The sequence below is a fragment of the Sarcophilus harrisii genome, chromosome 2 (genome assembly GCF_902635505.1).
Source record: "Sarcophilus harrisii chromosome 2, mSarHar1.11, whole genome shotgun sequence".
NCBI lineage: Eukaryota > Metazoa > Chordata > Mammalia > Dasyuromorphia > Dasyuridae > Sarcophilus > Sarcophilus harrisii.
Window position 1 is genome coordinate 495,048,816 of NC_045427.1, and position 17,790 is coordinate 495,066,605.

The 17,790-nt window shown below is 41.1% G+C and overlaps 2 protein-coding genes across 3 annotated transcripts; one reads left to right on the forward strand and one right to left on the reverse strand.

Moving 5' to 3' along the window:
* Nucleotides 1-165: 165 nt before the first annotated feature.
* Nucleotides 166-3,542, forward strand: PSME1 (proteasome activator subunit 1). 2 transcript variants are annotated; one of them, XM_003755851.4, is made up of 11 exons: nucleotides 167-356; nucleotides 1,195-1,227; nucleotides 1,426-1,488; nucleotides 1,619-1,729; nucleotides 1,822-1,867; nucleotides 1,985-2,082; nucleotides 2,380-2,448; nucleotides 2,551-2,618; nucleotides 2,824-2,878; nucleotides 3,012-3,098; nucleotides 3,328-3,542. In XM_003755851.4, the coding sequence occupies exons 1-11, from the start codon at nucleotides 318-320 to the stop codon at nucleotides 3,406-3,408; spliced, it is 750 nt and encodes a 249-aa protein (XP_003755899.1). In that variant the 5' UTR covers nucleotides 167-317; the 3' UTR covers nucleotides 3,409-3,542. The 2 variants fall into 2 exon arrangements, with proteins under 2 accessions (XP_031810946.1, XP_003755899.1); XM_031955086.1 differs by lacking the exon at nucleotides 1,426-1,488 and having other exon boundaries at nucleotides 166-356.
* Nucleotides 2,724-5,402, reverse strand: EMC9 (ER membrane protein complex subunit 9). The gene is made up of 5 exons (XM_023499430.2): nucleotides 4,870-5,402; nucleotides 4,652-4,728; nucleotides 4,193-4,262; nucleotides 4,010-4,104; nucleotides 2,724-3,771 (listed from the first exon to the last, which is right to left on the reverse strand). Exons 1-5 carry the CDS (start codon nucleotides 5,065-5,067, stop codon nucleotides 3,591-3,593), a joined length of 621 nt encoding a protein of 206 aa, XP_023355198.2. The 5' UTR covers nucleotides 5,068-5,402; the 3' UTR covers nucleotides 2,724-3,590.
* Between the last annotated feature and the right edge of the window lie 12,388 nt (nucleotides 5,403-17,790).

Below are 17,790 nucleotides of genomic sequence, written 5' to 3' on the forward strand. Positions count from 1 at the left end.
GGTGTTGGGAGGAGAAGGGGCTCATCCCTTTGGGTCAAGAGGTCCTTGGAGACAACGGCTGAGCAGATCACAAGGGGCGGGAACCAGACAAAACAGTTTGGATGAGAGCTTTCTGTCCCTGCTCTCTGGCACAGCAGTTTGGTGCCCAGCCCCGTCTCCTCTTGGCCCCTCTCCTTTCCCCTCCCTTCTTCTAACCTGACCCCGCCTCCGGCTCAGTTCCTCCCTCCCTGGGAAGTCCCTACTGGCAAAGCTGCTTTCACTTTCCCTTCCCCCTAGCTCCTGTCTCGCTGCTCGTTCTGGTCCTTAACCCCCCTGCAATGGCCAATCTTAGTGTTAAACCTGAAGCCCAAGCCAAGGTGAGTTACTATCTAGGGGAAGGGGTGAAGTCATGGGAATGGGGTGGAAGGGAGGGGTAGTCTTGGGGGAAGGTCTATCCAGTTTTATCTCATTCTCCCTTTGCTTCCCCTTGCTCACTCCCCTCCCCCTATCTTGGGCCTCTCTATAAGAAGGGGTTGGAGAATACTTGAGACTGAGGCTGTTGTCTGGAGAGTCAAAGTGCTCTCTCCCCACAAATCTTCAGCATGAAGTGAGGATGAGTAGACTTGCAGGGTCTAGAGCATCCCCAATGAATGTGAAAGAGTGCTGGGACCTGTAAAAGAACACTAGCAGGTGGTGCTGGGGGGGAGGGGGGGAAGGTTAATGTTGGACTTCAGCCATAGGAAAAGGAGAGGTGAAATGGCTTTGGTTTGATGAGGTGAAGTGAAGCAGGGAGAGGAGGAAAAGACGAGTGATGGTTCAGGGCACCTGGCCAGTACATGTGTGGAGCAAGGGAAGTCTGCATTCATGTATCTCTCCTGAGTTCAGAATCTTGTTCCACTGGGATCTGTTCCCACACCTTTCCCAGTACCATTGAAAACTGTTCCCACACCTCCCACAGATGTAGCCCCATTGGAATCAGTTCCCATATCTCCACCAAAACCCAGTCCTACGGCAATTTCTGTTCCATACCTCCCCCACATCTAAGCTTCCTGGGACCTGTTCCCATGTTTCACCTGAACTCAGCCCCAGTGGGCCCTGTTCCATACTTTTAAATGCAATCTCACTGACACCTGGGTCCAAAATGCTAAGGAGATGTGTTTCCCTTTAGATCTCAACCTATTAGTCTTAAATGACAACTTTTTTCTATGTCTACAGGTGGATTTTTTCAGGAAGGAGTTATGTACTCAGGTAAGACCTCACTACTTCACACTACCCTCACTCTGTTCCTGGATCTCTCACCCTAGTTCTAACAAATCCTTACTCTATTCTCAATTGTTACAAACTTTGGCTTCCTTTTCTTTGACTGAATGTTTGTCCTAATCAGCTGTTGAGTCAAATCAATCAATAAACATGACATCCACCCCCTCCCCCTTACCTCATACGCAGGCAGAGATACTACTTGCAACCTATTTCCCTGCGAAAATTTCAGAGCTGGATGAGTTCTTGAAGGTACTGGGCTGGGAAGGAGGCAGAGGAAAGCCCAAGGAAAGGGAGACAATGATCATGGAATAGGAGGAAAAATTGAAAGGAATATTGAGAAAATAATTACTGCTACCTTTTTCCCCCTGCCATGTTTTAGGACCCATCTCTGAATGAGGCTGATTTGAGTCTTCTGAAGGCCCCCTTGGATATCCCAGTTCCTGACCCAGCCAAAGAAAAAGAGAAGGAAGAACGTCGGAAACAAGAAGAGGTAAGGGTGGAACAAGAGGGGGTTAGAAACATCTGAGTGTCAGGAGGCTCAGCAACCTTGGGCCTTGACTTCATGTGACTTTTCTTCTATAGAAGGATGATAAGGATGGAAAGAAAAAAGAGGAAGATGAAGATAAAGGTAATAGGGAATTGGTTGGGGGCCTGGTTTCCTAGTTAATGTATTAGCACATGAGAGCCTCCTCAGAGAGAGCTGCCTTCACTCTCTCAAGTTTTAAGTTTGTGGTATATTCCCTAGGTCCTCCTTGTGGGCCTGTAAGCTGCAATGATAAGATTGTGACCCTTATATCTCGGTTGAAGCCTGAGATCAAAGATGTGAAAGAACAGCTCAACCTGGTAAGCCCTGCCCCTCACCCCCACTCTCTGGCAGGACCTGGAGGAGGCCTGCCCTTTAGAGAAACAATTTATCTAGAACAACTGCCCTTTGCCTTACCAGTTGGTTAGGTACCCTGTCAGTCAGAACATAATGTCTTATCAGAGTAGAAAAAGGGAGCTAGGATTGTAGCAAATGATGTAACAAGATATGGCTGAGGATTACATAGTAGGGGGTGGGGTGATAAGGGAGGCTGAAGATCTGGAAAAGGAAACAGTGTTGGGAAAAGTTGAATGGTCTCTACCAATTGTTTTTCTCAGGTTTCCATGTGGCTGCAGCTACAAGTGCCCCGAATTGAAGATGGAAACAATTTTGGAGTAGCTGTCCAGGTGATGACCCGGCCTTACAATGCTCCACTCCATATTCCTTACCTTCACCTTGCTTTGCAATCATGCTTTATTAAATCTCTTTCCTAACTTTCTCTTCTCTAGGAGAAGGTATTTGAGCTGATGACTACACTCCGAACTAAACTGGATGGCTTCCAAACCCAGATTTCAAAGTAAGTGATCCAGTCTCACTTACCTACCTTGCCCGTCTATGATTATTGGCTTGAATTGCAGCTCTTGCCCTCAAATCCCACATTTTTTCTATTTTGGCTTCTTTCTTTTTTTTTTTTTTTTTTTTTTTTTAACTCTCCTCTGTTTACCCCTGATAAGGAGCATTACTTTCTCAAACATCCCATAACTTTTCTTATTCCTTTCTAGATACTTCTCTGAAAGGGGTGATGCAGTGGCTAAAGCAGCAAAGCAGCCCCATGTGGTGAGTGAGAAAGTAGGTCCAGAGTGGGTAGGGAGGCATTATTCAGGAAGAAGCCCCTCGGATTGACACTGGGAAGAGCAGGAGGGGCATTAGATAAGGCCAGTATGAAGAACTAACCCTGAAGTCTTCACAGGGTGACTACCGACAGCTGGTTCATGAACTGGATGAAGCACAGTATGGAGAGACAAGATTGATGGTCATGGAGATCCGAAATACTTATGTAAGGAACTAGATTCTGGAATTTGTTTGGTGGAAGAGCATAGGCAAAATAGGGAAGATTGATGTGGAGGCAAACAACAGTAATTTCAGGACAAATGTTTTATGAAGTGTACCCAGGGAGGCATGAGAGAGGAAATAAAAATAAACTCCTACTTAGATTAGAAAGCCATTAAAGAGCCTCTGCTAAGGGTTCCAAATAACTCCCACCCCCTTCCTCCTTGGATATGCAGGCTGTATTATATGACATCATCCTGAAGAACTTTGAGAAGATCAAGAAGCCCAGGGGAGACACAAAAGGAATGATCTACTGAAAAACAGAGCCTGCCTGCCTTCTCCATTGCTCCTTAACTAGGATTATCTGTTTTGCCACAGATCAGCTTCCATTTAGAACTTCCCATCTCATCCATACCTTGCCTTCTGGGCACCAATAAATTTTGTCACATCACTCCCCAGTGTTTTTATTTAAGGTTCTAGCCCAGCCCTCTGGCCCAGTTCAGGCACTTCCATTGGCAGCAGCAACCCACTGGGAAATTTCAGTATTAAGCTGTTGATTGGTCCAGTCACGCCGGATATCATCGAGGTGGGCATCAAAGTCAACGAGAAGTCGGTGGGCCCGGTCTTCCAGTAATGCTCGAAGGAGCTGCCTTGACTCTTCCCAATCCCGCCACATCACCCTGAAATAATAGCAACCAAAGGAAACATTCAGTTCAGCAGAAGACCTGGGACAACAGCAGAGTTTAGATTTAGAACATCCCCAGGAGATAGGATAGGTTCAGGAGCCTAGATTGAAGTTAATTACTCTATTACCTTGGGACTCCAGGAAGAGGGGATTTGGAGGGAAGGAGTCCAGACTCAGAAGCAAAGAATATGGTGAGAAGTGCTGAGGCAAAGGAATAGAGGTTCTCTACTCACAGGTTCTTGTCTTTGGGGACCCAGCGTCGATCACGAGTCTCCAAGACAATGATAGGGGGCACTCGAGGCTGGGGTACCAGTTTCCGATTATCTAACTGAGAAGTTCAAGTAAGTATTATTGAGGGTTCCACGATTCCCTTTCTACCTCCTTTTCTCCCCAGCTCCCTCAATCCTCAATCTTACCATGATGAGTACTGCACCAGGGAAAAATTCAGCAATTCGGCCAGCAATTTTCAGGGCAAGGGGCCCGGGGCTAGGGAAAAGACAGGCATCAGAGGATCTTAAGCAGCAGAACAATAGACTTGCATGTCATTTAGGGCGAACAGGGTGTCGTTCAACCCCTGTGGAGGTAAGGTGAGACTAGCCCACTCAGGGGGAAATTATTGAATGGATTTAACCCTGGCAAACGTTTACCTTAGAGCAGAGCTTCTTAACCTGGGGTCCATGCACCCCCCTGCGAACTTGGAAGGAAAAGAAAATCTTTATTTTCGCTAACCTCTACCTGAAATTTAACATTTCCTTAAATTATGAGAGCAGAAAGCCATTATTCTGAGAAGGGGTCCCTGACGCCAAGAAAAGCTCCGAAGCCCCACTTTAGAGCAAAGCCCTGCCCCCTCTTCCGCTGCCAGCTCCCTTGCTCACCTCTGGTCATTCAGTGACGCATTGGCATGGTAGTACCCTGCCACCGCCAAACTGCCCTGGGCGCCCCACACATCTACCTGCCATGAGAAAGAGCCCATCAGTTCTTTAGCGGCGGCGCTGCCGGGAGCAGCTGCAAAAGGGGACGGGCCCGCCAGGCCAAGGCCGGGAGGCAGGGAGGGGCAACCCCGGGTCGGGGAAAGGCGGGGGTGAAGGCCTACCTGGTTAAGGGCGACCTCCAGCATAACGGAGAGGGCCAGGTGGCTGTGGAAGAGAGGCACACAGTCACTGAGGCACAGGCAGCCCCCCGCCTGCGGCGCCTGAGCCAGCAGCAGCCCGTTGACAGCTGCGTGCGGGTAGCGCGCGGCGTGGAGGCACATCTTCACGTAGGCCCGGGCCGAGATCTCTACCTCTCCCATTGTCCGCCGGCTAGGGCTGGGGTCCAAAGGGGGTCTCGGGAACCACGAGTCAGCCCGGCCTCTGCCCGCCTGCCGACCCCGGCCCTTCCTCCCTTGCCCCGCCCGCGCGCCGTCGGCCAGGGCCTCGGGGCTCCCTCCTCCCTCAGCCACCCTTCAGCCCCCCGGCGTCCCGTTAGCGCCACACCGCCCTCCCCGCTGGGGCTCGGCCCGAATCTCCGCCAGGCCGGCTCCTTCAGGCGGAGCTGTCACTCGGGCTCCCTCCGCCCGTCCCGCTCCGCCCCCTGAAGCGTCCCCAATGACAGCTCCCGGAGCGTCAAACGCGCTCCTCCCGCCTCTAAGGGGCGCCGCTCCCTCCCGCAGACGCTGCCCAGCCCGAGCCGAGCTCGCGGCCTCCCGATTCTCCGACCCCGTGACCCGCTTCTCGGGTCCCGCCCGACGCCCACACGTGATTGGCCGAATGGACTTTGATTGGTCCTATCATCGGTCGCATCTGCCTGGACCAAGTTCTGATTGGAAAACCTTTGTCTTCGCCTTTCCATTGGTCGGCCAACTTGGAGGAGCCGCTAGAACTACACGTTTCCCCAGAGAGGCGCGGTTGGTTCTACCTTCTGAGGTCGGCGCGCTTTGCTGTCAAAGAGCCGAGACTTCCCTCCATCCCCATCAGTGAGAAGAACTGGAGACGGGAACCTGGAGCAAAGCGGACTCCGCCAAGAGTCCCGCTCTCCGCGCCCCCTAAAACCACCGTGGCAGCGTCGGGACTGAGAACAACCGCCCTGGAAAGCGATTTGAAATGATTCCGATAAAATGACCCAAATGCCCACAGCCTTTGCTCCGCAGACCCCGCCGCTAGGCTTGTGTTCCAACGAGTCTGTTACCCTGAAATAAAATAACCGCACCAGCATTTTGTGTGTGGCACAAAACAAACAACAACAAGAAAACAAACAAACAAACAAACAAACAAAAAAACGTGGATACCTGTCCAGGGCAGGCACTGAATCATGTCCTATCTGGATCCACCCTTTCGGCTTCGTTTTATGTCTTGTCTTTCGTTAGATTGTGGACTCCTTGAAGTCAAAGACTTCCTCTCCTAAGCGGCTCAGCACAGTGCCAGACAGAAAGGCACTTAATGTCATGCACTGACAAGGAAAAGGACACACAAATTGTGCTTCGTGAATGTGATGAAATGTTGTTAGATTGTAAACGCACACACACACACACACACGCACACGCAGAGGAATGATGACAGCCTAACTCCTGCCCCAGTCCCGATATCCTGACTCTCAATATCATGAAGATAAACAAGACATATGTTTATCTATTACCTTTCTAGCAAAAGATGATTAATATGTTCCATCATTAATTTTTTCCAACTAAAGTTGGGCACTGCATAAGTCAGATTTCTTGTGTTTTTCATGTTGCACATTTTTTGCAGTCAGGGCTAGAAGAGACAAAAGGACCTTTTCCATGCATATCCAATCAGAGGGATTTTTCCTCTTGCCCATCGTATCTGAGACTGCCCAGTTCTGTTGTTCCTTACTTTTCCTTCTCTATATAATCCCTCGCTAAGCTTACTCCGCTAGCGCACCTCTCTCCTTAAGGAGAAAACCGAAATAAACTCCAATAAAAATAAATATTGACCCCAACAAATGCCTATGCTTGATTTGAAATGATTTGAAACTGAATTCTTTCAGAATCCACATCGCGATACAGGATCTAATACTCTAGTATTGTTGGCATATTCCAGTATTTCTGACACCCAACATAAGGCACAGTTTCTTCTTTCTCCAACTCAAAGTAAATTCAGCCCCTTAGAGTTGGCACCCCAGCAGCTGGCTGAAAGGTTAGGGAGTTCTTCCCAGGCCCTAGCCATTAAAAAATTCTTTCTATATGGGTCACAATCCATATGAGAACCTCTCCTCTCCTCCCCACAGATAGTCTATATGGAGATGAATGGTTTAAGGGAAAATATGATTTTCCCGGGTTTTTGGCATAGTGGAAGAGTTCCCTTCCATATCATGGTGCTCACCAATAAACTGCCTTTTACAGAACTGGGAAACATTTAGTCTACAAGATCTAAAAAAAACTGCATCTTATATTTTTTTGCAATATTTCATGGGCTCAAAATAACCTAAAGGACTGAGAAAAGCAGTCTGTTTTTAGATCCCTCAACTATGACACCTTTGTACAACTTGATCTCTTTTGCCCCTATGAAGGAAAATAAATTGTAAAGTCCCATATATTCAGGCCTTCATAGCTCTTTTCAGGGGGGGGTGGGGAACTGCACTCTTTGGCAGCAAAACAGAATGCTTTTGACTGCATTTAAGGTAGGAAGGAGGGAAGAGAAAAAAACAGACCTTCTAGATGATCCTCTCCTTTCTGGTCTGTAGCTCCAGAGGCTCCACCTCTTATCCCTAGGAGCAAGTCCTATCAGGAAATCTGTGGACTCCAGCAAACCTCACTCCTATGGAGAACCCTAAGAGTCACTTCCTGACTCTTTTCTTCCTCCCCACGATCCTCCAATTCTCAGCCCCTCAAATATGAGAAGTAGACCCTTTTCCTTTCCCTCCATCCCACTTTGCCCTAAAAGAATGACTGCTCCTTTGAAACTTTGTCCACTGAAGGAGTTATCAGTGGTCTAGGGGGAACTACGAGGTTTTATGTCTCTATATCCTATCTTTCTTAGGTCAAAGAAAAACTGGCTGTTACTTTGAGGATCCCATCAAATTCATTGAGAACTTTTAAGGCATAGCTCTCCAATTTGAGCTAAGAAGGGGGAGGATATTGTGGCTGTAAAGGAAAAGAACAGAAAACAGCCTCAAATTTTAGCTGCCATCCTATCCAATGACAAAAAGAGTCCTGTTCTCAGAACTGTGCCCTATGTATGGCCTAGAGGGACACTGGAGGAGAGAAATCAAGCTGCCTCTCCCTAGTGTTTGTCCTAGGACTTGGCAGGCTCTTGCCTTCTCCCTCCCTATGCACAAACTCCGGATTATTATGGACATGGAGGTAAGACGGGAGCCACCTGCTTCCCTAAGCACTCCAGCCCCACCCATTGTAGCCTTCTCCAAATTTCCCAATCGCATCTCAGACTCCCACCTATTCCCTGCAGTGCACATTCTTCTCTCACCTGGCTTTGGGAGTGAAGTAGGAGGATTTTCACCCCTGGTTTGCCCTACTTCTACTGCCTTCCCGACATCTACCCCTCCCTACCCTTGCCCTACATGTCCTACTAGACTTCCCGGCAGAATATCCTCTGCCTCTCCCCTATTAGCTCTAGTACTGATAACAGTTGCTCCACTCTATAGAAACCCAGATCCTCATCTACCCCACCCCTCTGTTCCTCAGATACTTATATAATTGAATGTAATTGTTCCATACCTGATAGGTCCAAGTTATAAAAATGTCAAGGTAATAAGAGCAGTGGTTTTTATATGCCATCATTTGGAAATGCAATTGGTGTCATCTAAAGTTTATTATTTATGCTAATATTGTATTTCTAAATCATATTGTATTTCTAAATCGATACAATGAAATTTGAGAGACAATTGTTAAACAAAAGCTCTGGGTGTTTTTTTTTTTTTTTTAATTAACACATTTATTTTTTCCCTCTCACCTACTTCTCTCAAAGAGGTGAAGAAAGGAAGAAAGAAAGAAGGGGAGGGAAGGAAGAAAAAAGAAAAGAAAAAAGTAAATAAGGAAGAAAAGAAAGAGAATTTTTAAAACAAATATTCATAATTAAGCAAAACAAATTCTCACATTGGTCATGAAGATAAACAAGACATATGTTTATCTATTACCTTTCTAGCAAAAGATGATTAATATGTTCCATCATTAATTTTTTCCAACTAAAGTTGGGCACTGCATAAGTCAGATTTCTTATGTTTTTCAAGTTGCACATTTTTTGCAGTATTTAATTTATATATAAATTCTTCTCCTGTTTGTGAAGTGATCCAACCATTAACAGAAAAACTTTAGTCGAAAACTCACTTTTAATTTGGATGTGTGAATTAGATTTTTAAAGTATGTAGAGATGCTTTGGGTTGCTTTTCCTAGTAACATGACCTCAGGCATGTGAGGTTCCATTAGCTCTAAGCTAATGTTCTGTACATCCTAAACGTTGGCAAGAATATAAAATATTGAACTACAACCTTTCCACTGCTAGAACAAAATTTCGAAGATGCAAAAGTTGCAAAATTGTGAAGGATTTTTACATTGATCTTTTGCTAATGCAATCAGCAGTATGTTTTGCATGTATGATTTAATAGATCCTTGAACCAAGTTTTTAAAAAAAAGTATGTAGAAAGACTGAGCCAAGATAGCAGAGTAAAGGCAGGAACTCATCCAAGCTCTCCCCCAAATTTTTCCAAATAACTTTAAATAATGAATCTAAGCAAATTCTAGAGTATTGAAACCCATCAAAAAATGGCATGAAATAATTTTACAACCCAGGACAACTTGGAAGGTGCAGGAAAGTTCTGTCACACCAGGGTAAGAGCTGGGTAGTCCAGCCCAGGCCTAGCCAGCACCAGCATTAGCCCCAGGAAACTAAGAGCAGGCCTGGAAAGCCCCCAAATCAGCAGTAGCAGTGGTGGCTTCCGGAGCTCCCGGCCCACAGATGGCAAACAGGTAGTCACAAGGGGTCTCTGTGCCAGCACTGAGGCAGAAGAACTCTGCTTGTCTATAGTTAGATGCCAGTTGCAGTCCTGGATGGCAGCTCCAGGTTGAGGAGGAGCACTAGCATACCAGAACTTGCAGGTACAGTGGAGCAGGGACCCTCCTCCTAGTTCCAAGATAGAAAAGAGTTTTAGTAAAAAATCACATGGAGCAGCTAGTTGCTGTGATGGATAGAGCACCAGCCCTGAAGTCAGGAGGACCTGAGTTCAATTATAGTCTCAGACAAGTAACACTTCTGGCTGTCTGACCTTGGGCAAATCACTTAACCCCAATTGCCTCGGGGAAAAAAAAATTCACACGCCAGAGTACAGACTAGGAGAGCAGTAAACATACCTCTCCTTAGCTCATACAATTTTGGAAGAACTGAAAACTTCGAGGTCCCTAAAAGTATGGCTGAAAATGGCTGCAACAAAACCGCTGAAACTTGGGACAATGCACCCTCCATCTGGAAGCAGAGACTACTTTAACAAAGAGTTAAAAGTCAAGTAATAGGCTAGGGAAATGAGCAAAAAAAAAAATTCTGAGCATAAAAAGTTTCTATAGTGACAAGGAAGATCAAAACACATACTCAGAAGATAACATAGTTAAAGTCCAGAGCTTCCAAGAAAATGTGAATTGTTCTGTAGAGCAATTTGTAACTGTGCCCAAAGGGCTATAAAACTGTACATATCCTTTGACTCAGCAGGGCCATTACTGGATCTGTATCCCAAGGAAATCATAAAGGAGGGAAAAGGACCCACGTGTGCTAAAATGTTTGTGGCAGCTCTTTTTGTGTTAACAAAGAATTGGAAAATGAGCAGATGCCCATCAATTTGGGAATGGCTGAACAAGTTAAAGTATATGAAAGTAATGGAATATTATTATTCTATGAAAAATGATGAGTAAGCTGATTTTAGAAAGGCCTAGAAAAGTTTATATGAACTGATGCTGAGCCAAACAAGGAGAATCAGGAATACATTGTACACAGTAATAGCAAGATTGTGTGATGATAACTATGAATGGCTTGGTTCTTCTCAGTAATTCAGTGACCCAAGGCAATCCCAATAAACTTTGGATAAAAAATACCATCTGCATTCAGAAAGAGAACTATGAAGATTAAATGTAAATCAATACATGCTATGTTCACTTTTTTTTCCTTCTGGTTTTTCCCTTTTGTTCTGAATTTTCACTTTTGACATGATTCATAAAGAAATGTATATTTTAAAAGTTAATATACATGTATAACCAGAAAAAAATTAATTTAATTAAAAAAAGAAAAATATGAATTGGTTTTAAGCCATGGAGGAGTTCAAAAAGGACTTTAAAAATCAAGTAAGAGAGGTACAAGAAAAATTGGGAAGAGAAATGAGACTGATGAAAGAAAATCATGAAAAACAAGTCAATATCTTGGTAAAGGAAAGAAAATCATGAAAAACAAGTCAACATCTTGGTAAAGGAGACACACAAAAAAATACTAAAGAAAATAACACCTTAAAAAAACCAAATTATGCTAAATGGTAAAAACAGTACAAAAAGCCAATGAGGAAAAAGCATGCCCTTAAAAGAAGAATTGGTCAAAATGGGTTGAAGGGGGAAAAATCCATTGAAGAAACAACTGCTTTAAAAGTAGAATTGAATAAATGGAAAGGGAGATATAAAAGCTCACTAAAGAAAAGAATCCCTTAAAAATTAGAATTGAGCAAATGGAAGTTAATAATTTTTTGAGAAATCAAGAAACATTAAAACATTAAGCCAAACAATGAAATACAGACTTTTGAACATGTCCAATATGGGGGATTGTTTTGCCTTAAAACTATGTGCTTTTGCTACTAGGGTTTTTCTTTAGCTTTTTTCTGTTTTTCATTGTAAAAATGAGGAGTTGGGAAAGGAAAAAATAAATTCCTCTTAATTAAAAAAATAAAATGTTAAATTTTTTAAAAAATTAAGCCAAAAGAATGAAAAAATAGAAGACAATGTCAAATGTCTCATTGGAAAAACAATTGATCTAGAAAATAGATCCAGGAGAGATAATTTAAAAATTATTGGACCACTTGAAAGCCTTGACAACAACAACAACAACAACAAAAGAGCCCAGGCATCATCTTTTAAAAATTATCAAGGAAAACTGCCTTTATATTTTAGAACCAGAATATAAAATAAAAATGGAAAGAATCCACCAATCTCCTAAAAGAGATCCCAGGAATATTATAGCCAAATGCCAGAACTCCCAGGTAAGAAGAAAATTTTGCAAGCAACCAGAAAGAAATAATTCAAATATCATGAAGCCCCAGTCAAGATAAAACAAGATTTAGCAATCTCTACATTAAAAGGATCAAAGGACTTGGAATATGATATTCTGGACGGTGAACGAGCTAGGATTACAACCAAGCAAGAACCACCTACCCAGCAAAACTGGGGGAAAATAAAGAATTCTTCATGAAAAGATCAGAGTTGAATAGAAAATTTGACTTTCAAATACAAGACTCAAAAGAAGCACAAAAAGATAAACAGGAAAGTGAAATCACAAGAAATTTAATAAAGTTAAACTGTTTATATTCCTACATGGGAAAATGATTCTGGCAACTCATAAGAACTTACTCATTATCAGGGCAGATAAAAGAAGTATATATAATAGAGGGCACAAGTGTTAATTAAATGTGAAGGGATGATATCTAAAAAAATAAAATTAAGAAGTGAGAGGAATATACTGGGAGAAAGGAAAAGGGAGAGATAGAAATGTAAATTATCTTATATAAAAAATTCAAGAAAAAACTTTTACAGTGGTGGAGAAGACAAAGGAGATAAAGGAGAATGAATGAACCTTACCCTCATCAGACACTTCACTTGGGTATAGAAATCTATCTTAAGATAAGAGGGGCCTGGAGAGACTTACACGAACTGATGCTGAGTGAAATGAGCAGGCCCAGGAGATCATTATATACTTCAACAACAATACTATATGATGACCAGTTCTGATGGACCAGGCCATCCTCAGCAACGAGATCATCCAAATCATTTCCAATGGAGCAGTAATGAACTGAACCAGCTACGCCCAGAGAAAGAACTCTGGGAGATGACTAAATACCATTACATTGAATTCCCAATCCCTATATTTATGCCCACCTGCATTTTTGATTTCCTTCACAAGCTAATTGTACAATATTTCAGAGTCTGATTCTTTTTGTACAGCAAAATAACGTTTTGGTCATGTATACTTATTGTGTATCTAATTTATATTTTAATGTATTTAACATCTACTGGTCATCCTGCCAGCTAGGGGAGGGGGTGGGGGGTAAGAGGTGAAAAATTGGAACAAGAGGTTTGGCAATTGTTAATGCTGTAAAGTTACCCATGCATAACCTGTAAATAAAAGGCTATTAAAAAAAAAAAAAAGAAAAGAAAGATAATAGGGTAGGAAGGAGATGGAGGAGAGGAGTGATAGAAGGGAAAACAGATTGGGGGAGGGGGTACTCAATAGCAAAACACTTTTGAGAGTGAAAAGAGAGAAAATAGAATAAACAAGGGGGAAATACAGTTGTTAGAATAATTGTGAAAAAAAAATTTGAAGCAAGTTTCTCAGTTAAAGACTTCTTTCACAAACAAATAGAGAATGGAGTCAAACATACAAAAAAATAAGAGTCATTCCCCAATTGATAAAAAAAATCAAAAGATAAGAACAGTTTTCAGATGATCTATAGCCATATGAAAAAAAAAAAAGTTCTCACTTGTTTTGATTGGGGAAATGCAAATTAAAACAGTTCTAACGTGTTATACCATTATATATTATATTGAGTGATGATACTCGGAAAATTCTAGCTGAAACATGGAAAAGGAAAAAACTTGATAAGTAATGGTTTCTTTCTGAGATTGTAGAACTCAGATTTGGCTTGTCATCTAGTAACGTGAATAATACCAAACAACTAAAAGAAGGTAGAAAATTTATTTAAAACCTGGTAATGCTATTTTAATAGCCCTGCTGACTCTCAATCTGATGTGAGATGGAATTGTTACTTAATGATTGCTTATCAACTGTTAACTCTTACCTAAAGTCAAACAGAATTATGGATGCTTTATCCTGCCATTATTGTGTCTTTTGGCTTAAGTCTGAAGGATCAATTTGATGCTATTATAATCATGTCCCTATTTTGTTTTGTTTTGTTTTGTAGAAAATGCCTATAATTAGAGCAAATGGTCAATAGAAGATAAGAGCACAAGTATATAAGATCTTGCTGTTTTCAATATGAAAATTATATCGTCATTATATTCTAAACAATCAGGAAAATGAGTATTTGGCCTAGTCATCTGCCTATTACTAGATAGATAGATATAGCTATGTCTGTTTGAAATAAGATGCTTAATATTTCCAAATGATGTAAGAATAATTGGGTATTGATACAACTGTCTGTGGGACCTGGCTTTTATTCTAGTGATTATTGAAATTAAATCAAAAACATGTTTAGTGTGGTGTGGAGATGGAAATGAGTATTTTAGTGCAATCAGTTTTCTTAGAGAATGTGTCTCAAAGGTGACCACTTATCCTTCAGACACTGCTTCACTCCCATTTTTCGTGATTCCCCTTTGGAACAGTTTCTTCAATCACACTCCTTGCTTCACTGCTGGCAAGGATTTTGTAAATCTTGCTACATATAGTGCTACCATGAAAACTGACCATATTTTTCTTATTATGAATGGAATGGTATTTTGTTTTTGTTTTTTCTACCTAACGGTAATGCTATTATAATCTCAATTTTTAATTCCACTTATAAGCTGGATGTATGTACTTCTTGTACATACATATACTGCCATAAACATTTTTGTACATGAGGGTCTTTTCCCCTCATTTATGATTTTTGGGATTCAGACCTAGTAGTGACTAGCTCCTTTCAAAGGTTTGGGGGCAAACTCCTAGGGATTCTAGTTTCTTTTTCTTCTGTTCCCTCTACTGACACCTTTTCTAATTGTTATTCAGCTTGTGACATTTGGGCCATGTCTTTTAAACCTTTTAATAAGATTTGTGTTTTCCAGACTAGCTTCTATCAGATTTCAGATGGCCTTATAGGAGGAATATAGAGCCATATCTCAGCTTCTGGGTCTCACGCCCTGGAGGTTATTTGCCTGAAATTCACATCCATCCCCACTCTCTCACAACTGAGCCTTTAGGCAGGGTAAGCCCCTTATCAACCTGAAGCAGTTATGGAAGATGAAACCTTCATCGCTAGCACTAAAAAAATTCCAGCTCTTTGAGGGGCAAATGATGGAATCTTAACTGGTCCCTATTCTCACTCTTGACACACTCACTCTGTGTGTGTGTGTGTGTGTGTGTCTCTTCTTTCACAAAAGCACATTTACTTTTTTCCATGTATATCTCTCATGAATCTCATCAGAACAAAAGTATCTTTTCCTCTGTAAGAAACGACCAGCAGGATGAATACAGAGAGGATTGGCGAGACTTACATGAACTGATGCTAAGTGAAATGAGCAGAACCAGGAGATCATTATATACTTCAACAACTATACTCTATGAGGATGTATTCTGATGGAAATGGATTTCTTTGACAAAGAGAAGATCTAACTTAGTTTCAATTGATCAAGGATGGACAGAAGCAGCTACACCCAAAGAAAGAACACTAGGAAATGAATGTAAACTGCTTGCATTTTTGTTCTTCTTCCAGGGTTATTTATACCTTCTAAATCCAATTCTCCCTGAGCAACAAGAGAACTGTTCGGTTCTGCACACACATATATTGTATCCAAGATCTACTGTAACCTATTTAACATGTATGGGACTGCTTGCCATCTGGGGGAGGGGGTGAAGGGAGGAAGGGGAAAAATCGGAACAGAAGTGAGTGCAAGGGATAACGTTTAAAAAATTACCCTGACATGGGTTCTGTCAATAAAAAGTTATTAAAAAAAAAAAAAAAAAAAAGTAACAAGAAGCTGAGCCAGGAATTGAAACTCTAACTCCAAACATGGAACTCCTTCCACTACGTCATACTTCTTCCTAAACTGACATTTATTAAATTCATGCCATTGAGAAAAAAAAAAAAAAAGATCATTGGAACTAGCATCAGTCATCTCATCAACAATCTTGATAATAACAATTATTGTTATCATCCCCATTTTACATATGAGGAAACTATAACAGACAAAAGTTTAAATTACTAATCATGAGTCATACAGCTAATACATATAATAGTCTGAAAATATTTCTGACTCTGAAAAAAAAAAGTATCTTTTCCATGTATATCCTAAAATACTTCTAATCTCATCTGAGGTTGTCTGAATGTATTTGAGATTGCCCAATTATCCTGTTTTGCTCAATTCTCCCATTCTTTCTTTCTTTTCTTTTTCTCTATAATTCCTTGCATAAATTCTCAGTTTTTTTTTTTTTTTTTTTTTTGCTGAGGCAACTGGGGTTAAGTGACTAGTCCAGGGTCACACAGCTAGGAAGTGTTAAGTGTCTGAGGACAGATTTGAACTCAGGTCCTCCTGACTTCAGGGCTGGTACTCTATCCACTGCCCCACCTAGCTGCCCCAAGCCCCATTCCTCTTAACATTTTTGATGAATCCAAACATCCTCACCCTCACTTTTCTAAAAAACAAACATGTTAAAAACAGAAAAGCAAAGAAAGATTTATGTGAATTGATACAAGGTGAAATAAACAGTATCAGGAAAGCAACACACACAGCTATTGCAACGGGTAAATGGAAGAGACCATAACTACAAAACAATAGAAAGTACACAAAGTTTTGCAAGGATGAATATTGAAAATTATCTATGCATGTATTTTGAAAATAAAAAGCTTTATAGCTGTGTGATCCTGAGCAAGTCACTTAGCCCCTATTGCCTCAGCAAAACAAATAAATAAATAAAAATAAAAAGCTTTAATAAAAAAAAGATTTAAAAAAATAAAAATAAAATAAAACAGAAAGTGAATGTTGCAAAAGTACAAAGAATATGCTTGACCCCAAAGAAGCCATATGAAAAGTTATCTCCTTCTAAACTCCACTGTAGAAGTAAGAGGGTGGGACTGGTCAAACATAATAATAGATTTTTTTCAAGCCTGTGGTAAATTTACAGATTTTTTTTTTCTTCCTCTTTAAAAAAAAAATTCTTTGTTATAAAGAATAGTTTTTGGGAAGGAAAAAAAGTATTACAGAGGGAAATTGAGGTGATATAAAAATAAATTATATTCATTTTTTTTTAAGAGAAAGAAATGAGTCCCCTTCACCCAAAACCAAAAACCTATAAAAGACCCTCCAAAAAACACATTAGCAACATAAAAGAACACTATCAATAGCCCAGATTCTAAGGCATGATTTTCAGAAGTGACCTTTGGGAATGTAGCTTAAAAGAATTTATCTAGAAGTTATACTACATTTGAACATGAACCTGGTAGGACCAAGACTGTATAGTAATTGGGCTAAGCTTCAAGCTGATTTTCCTGAAGAATGAAGGTACTGTAGGAGAGAATATTCTTCACAGGTGCTGGGAAAAAATGTTATGTTTGTTCTTAATATATTTTTGAAGTATTCCTATGAAAATGTTGCCTATTATTAAGTGGTTAAATGGAACTGAGGATGCTAATCACGGGTTGCTATTAATAGGAAAAAATAGTCTGTTGGGGTTCCAGCTAGCAGTAGAGAAAAAACTACCTCAATCCACTGAGATATAGCCAGTCTGAGACTGAGAGATTGGGACGAAAGTATACGTTTCTTTTTCACTCACTATTATAAGGAATGACCCTATGGGGAAAGAGAGAAATACTAAAAAATTTAAAGTGATATGAAAATGAAAGATATCAATATAGTCAAATACATACATATTAACTTATCCCCTGAGAGGAAACAAGAGAATCCAGCTTCTTTCTTTCATTAGTAAGGTAGGAGACAATGAATACATAATGTTGTATATGCTCTTAGACTCTGCTAGTATAACCCTTGATTTTACTGAACTGTTTTTTTTTTTCCTCCTAATTTTTGTTAGGAGAAAAATATCCTCATTGCATAGGAGAGTGGAGGGGAATATATTTGTAAATATATAAAAACAAAAAGCCATCAGTGAAAATA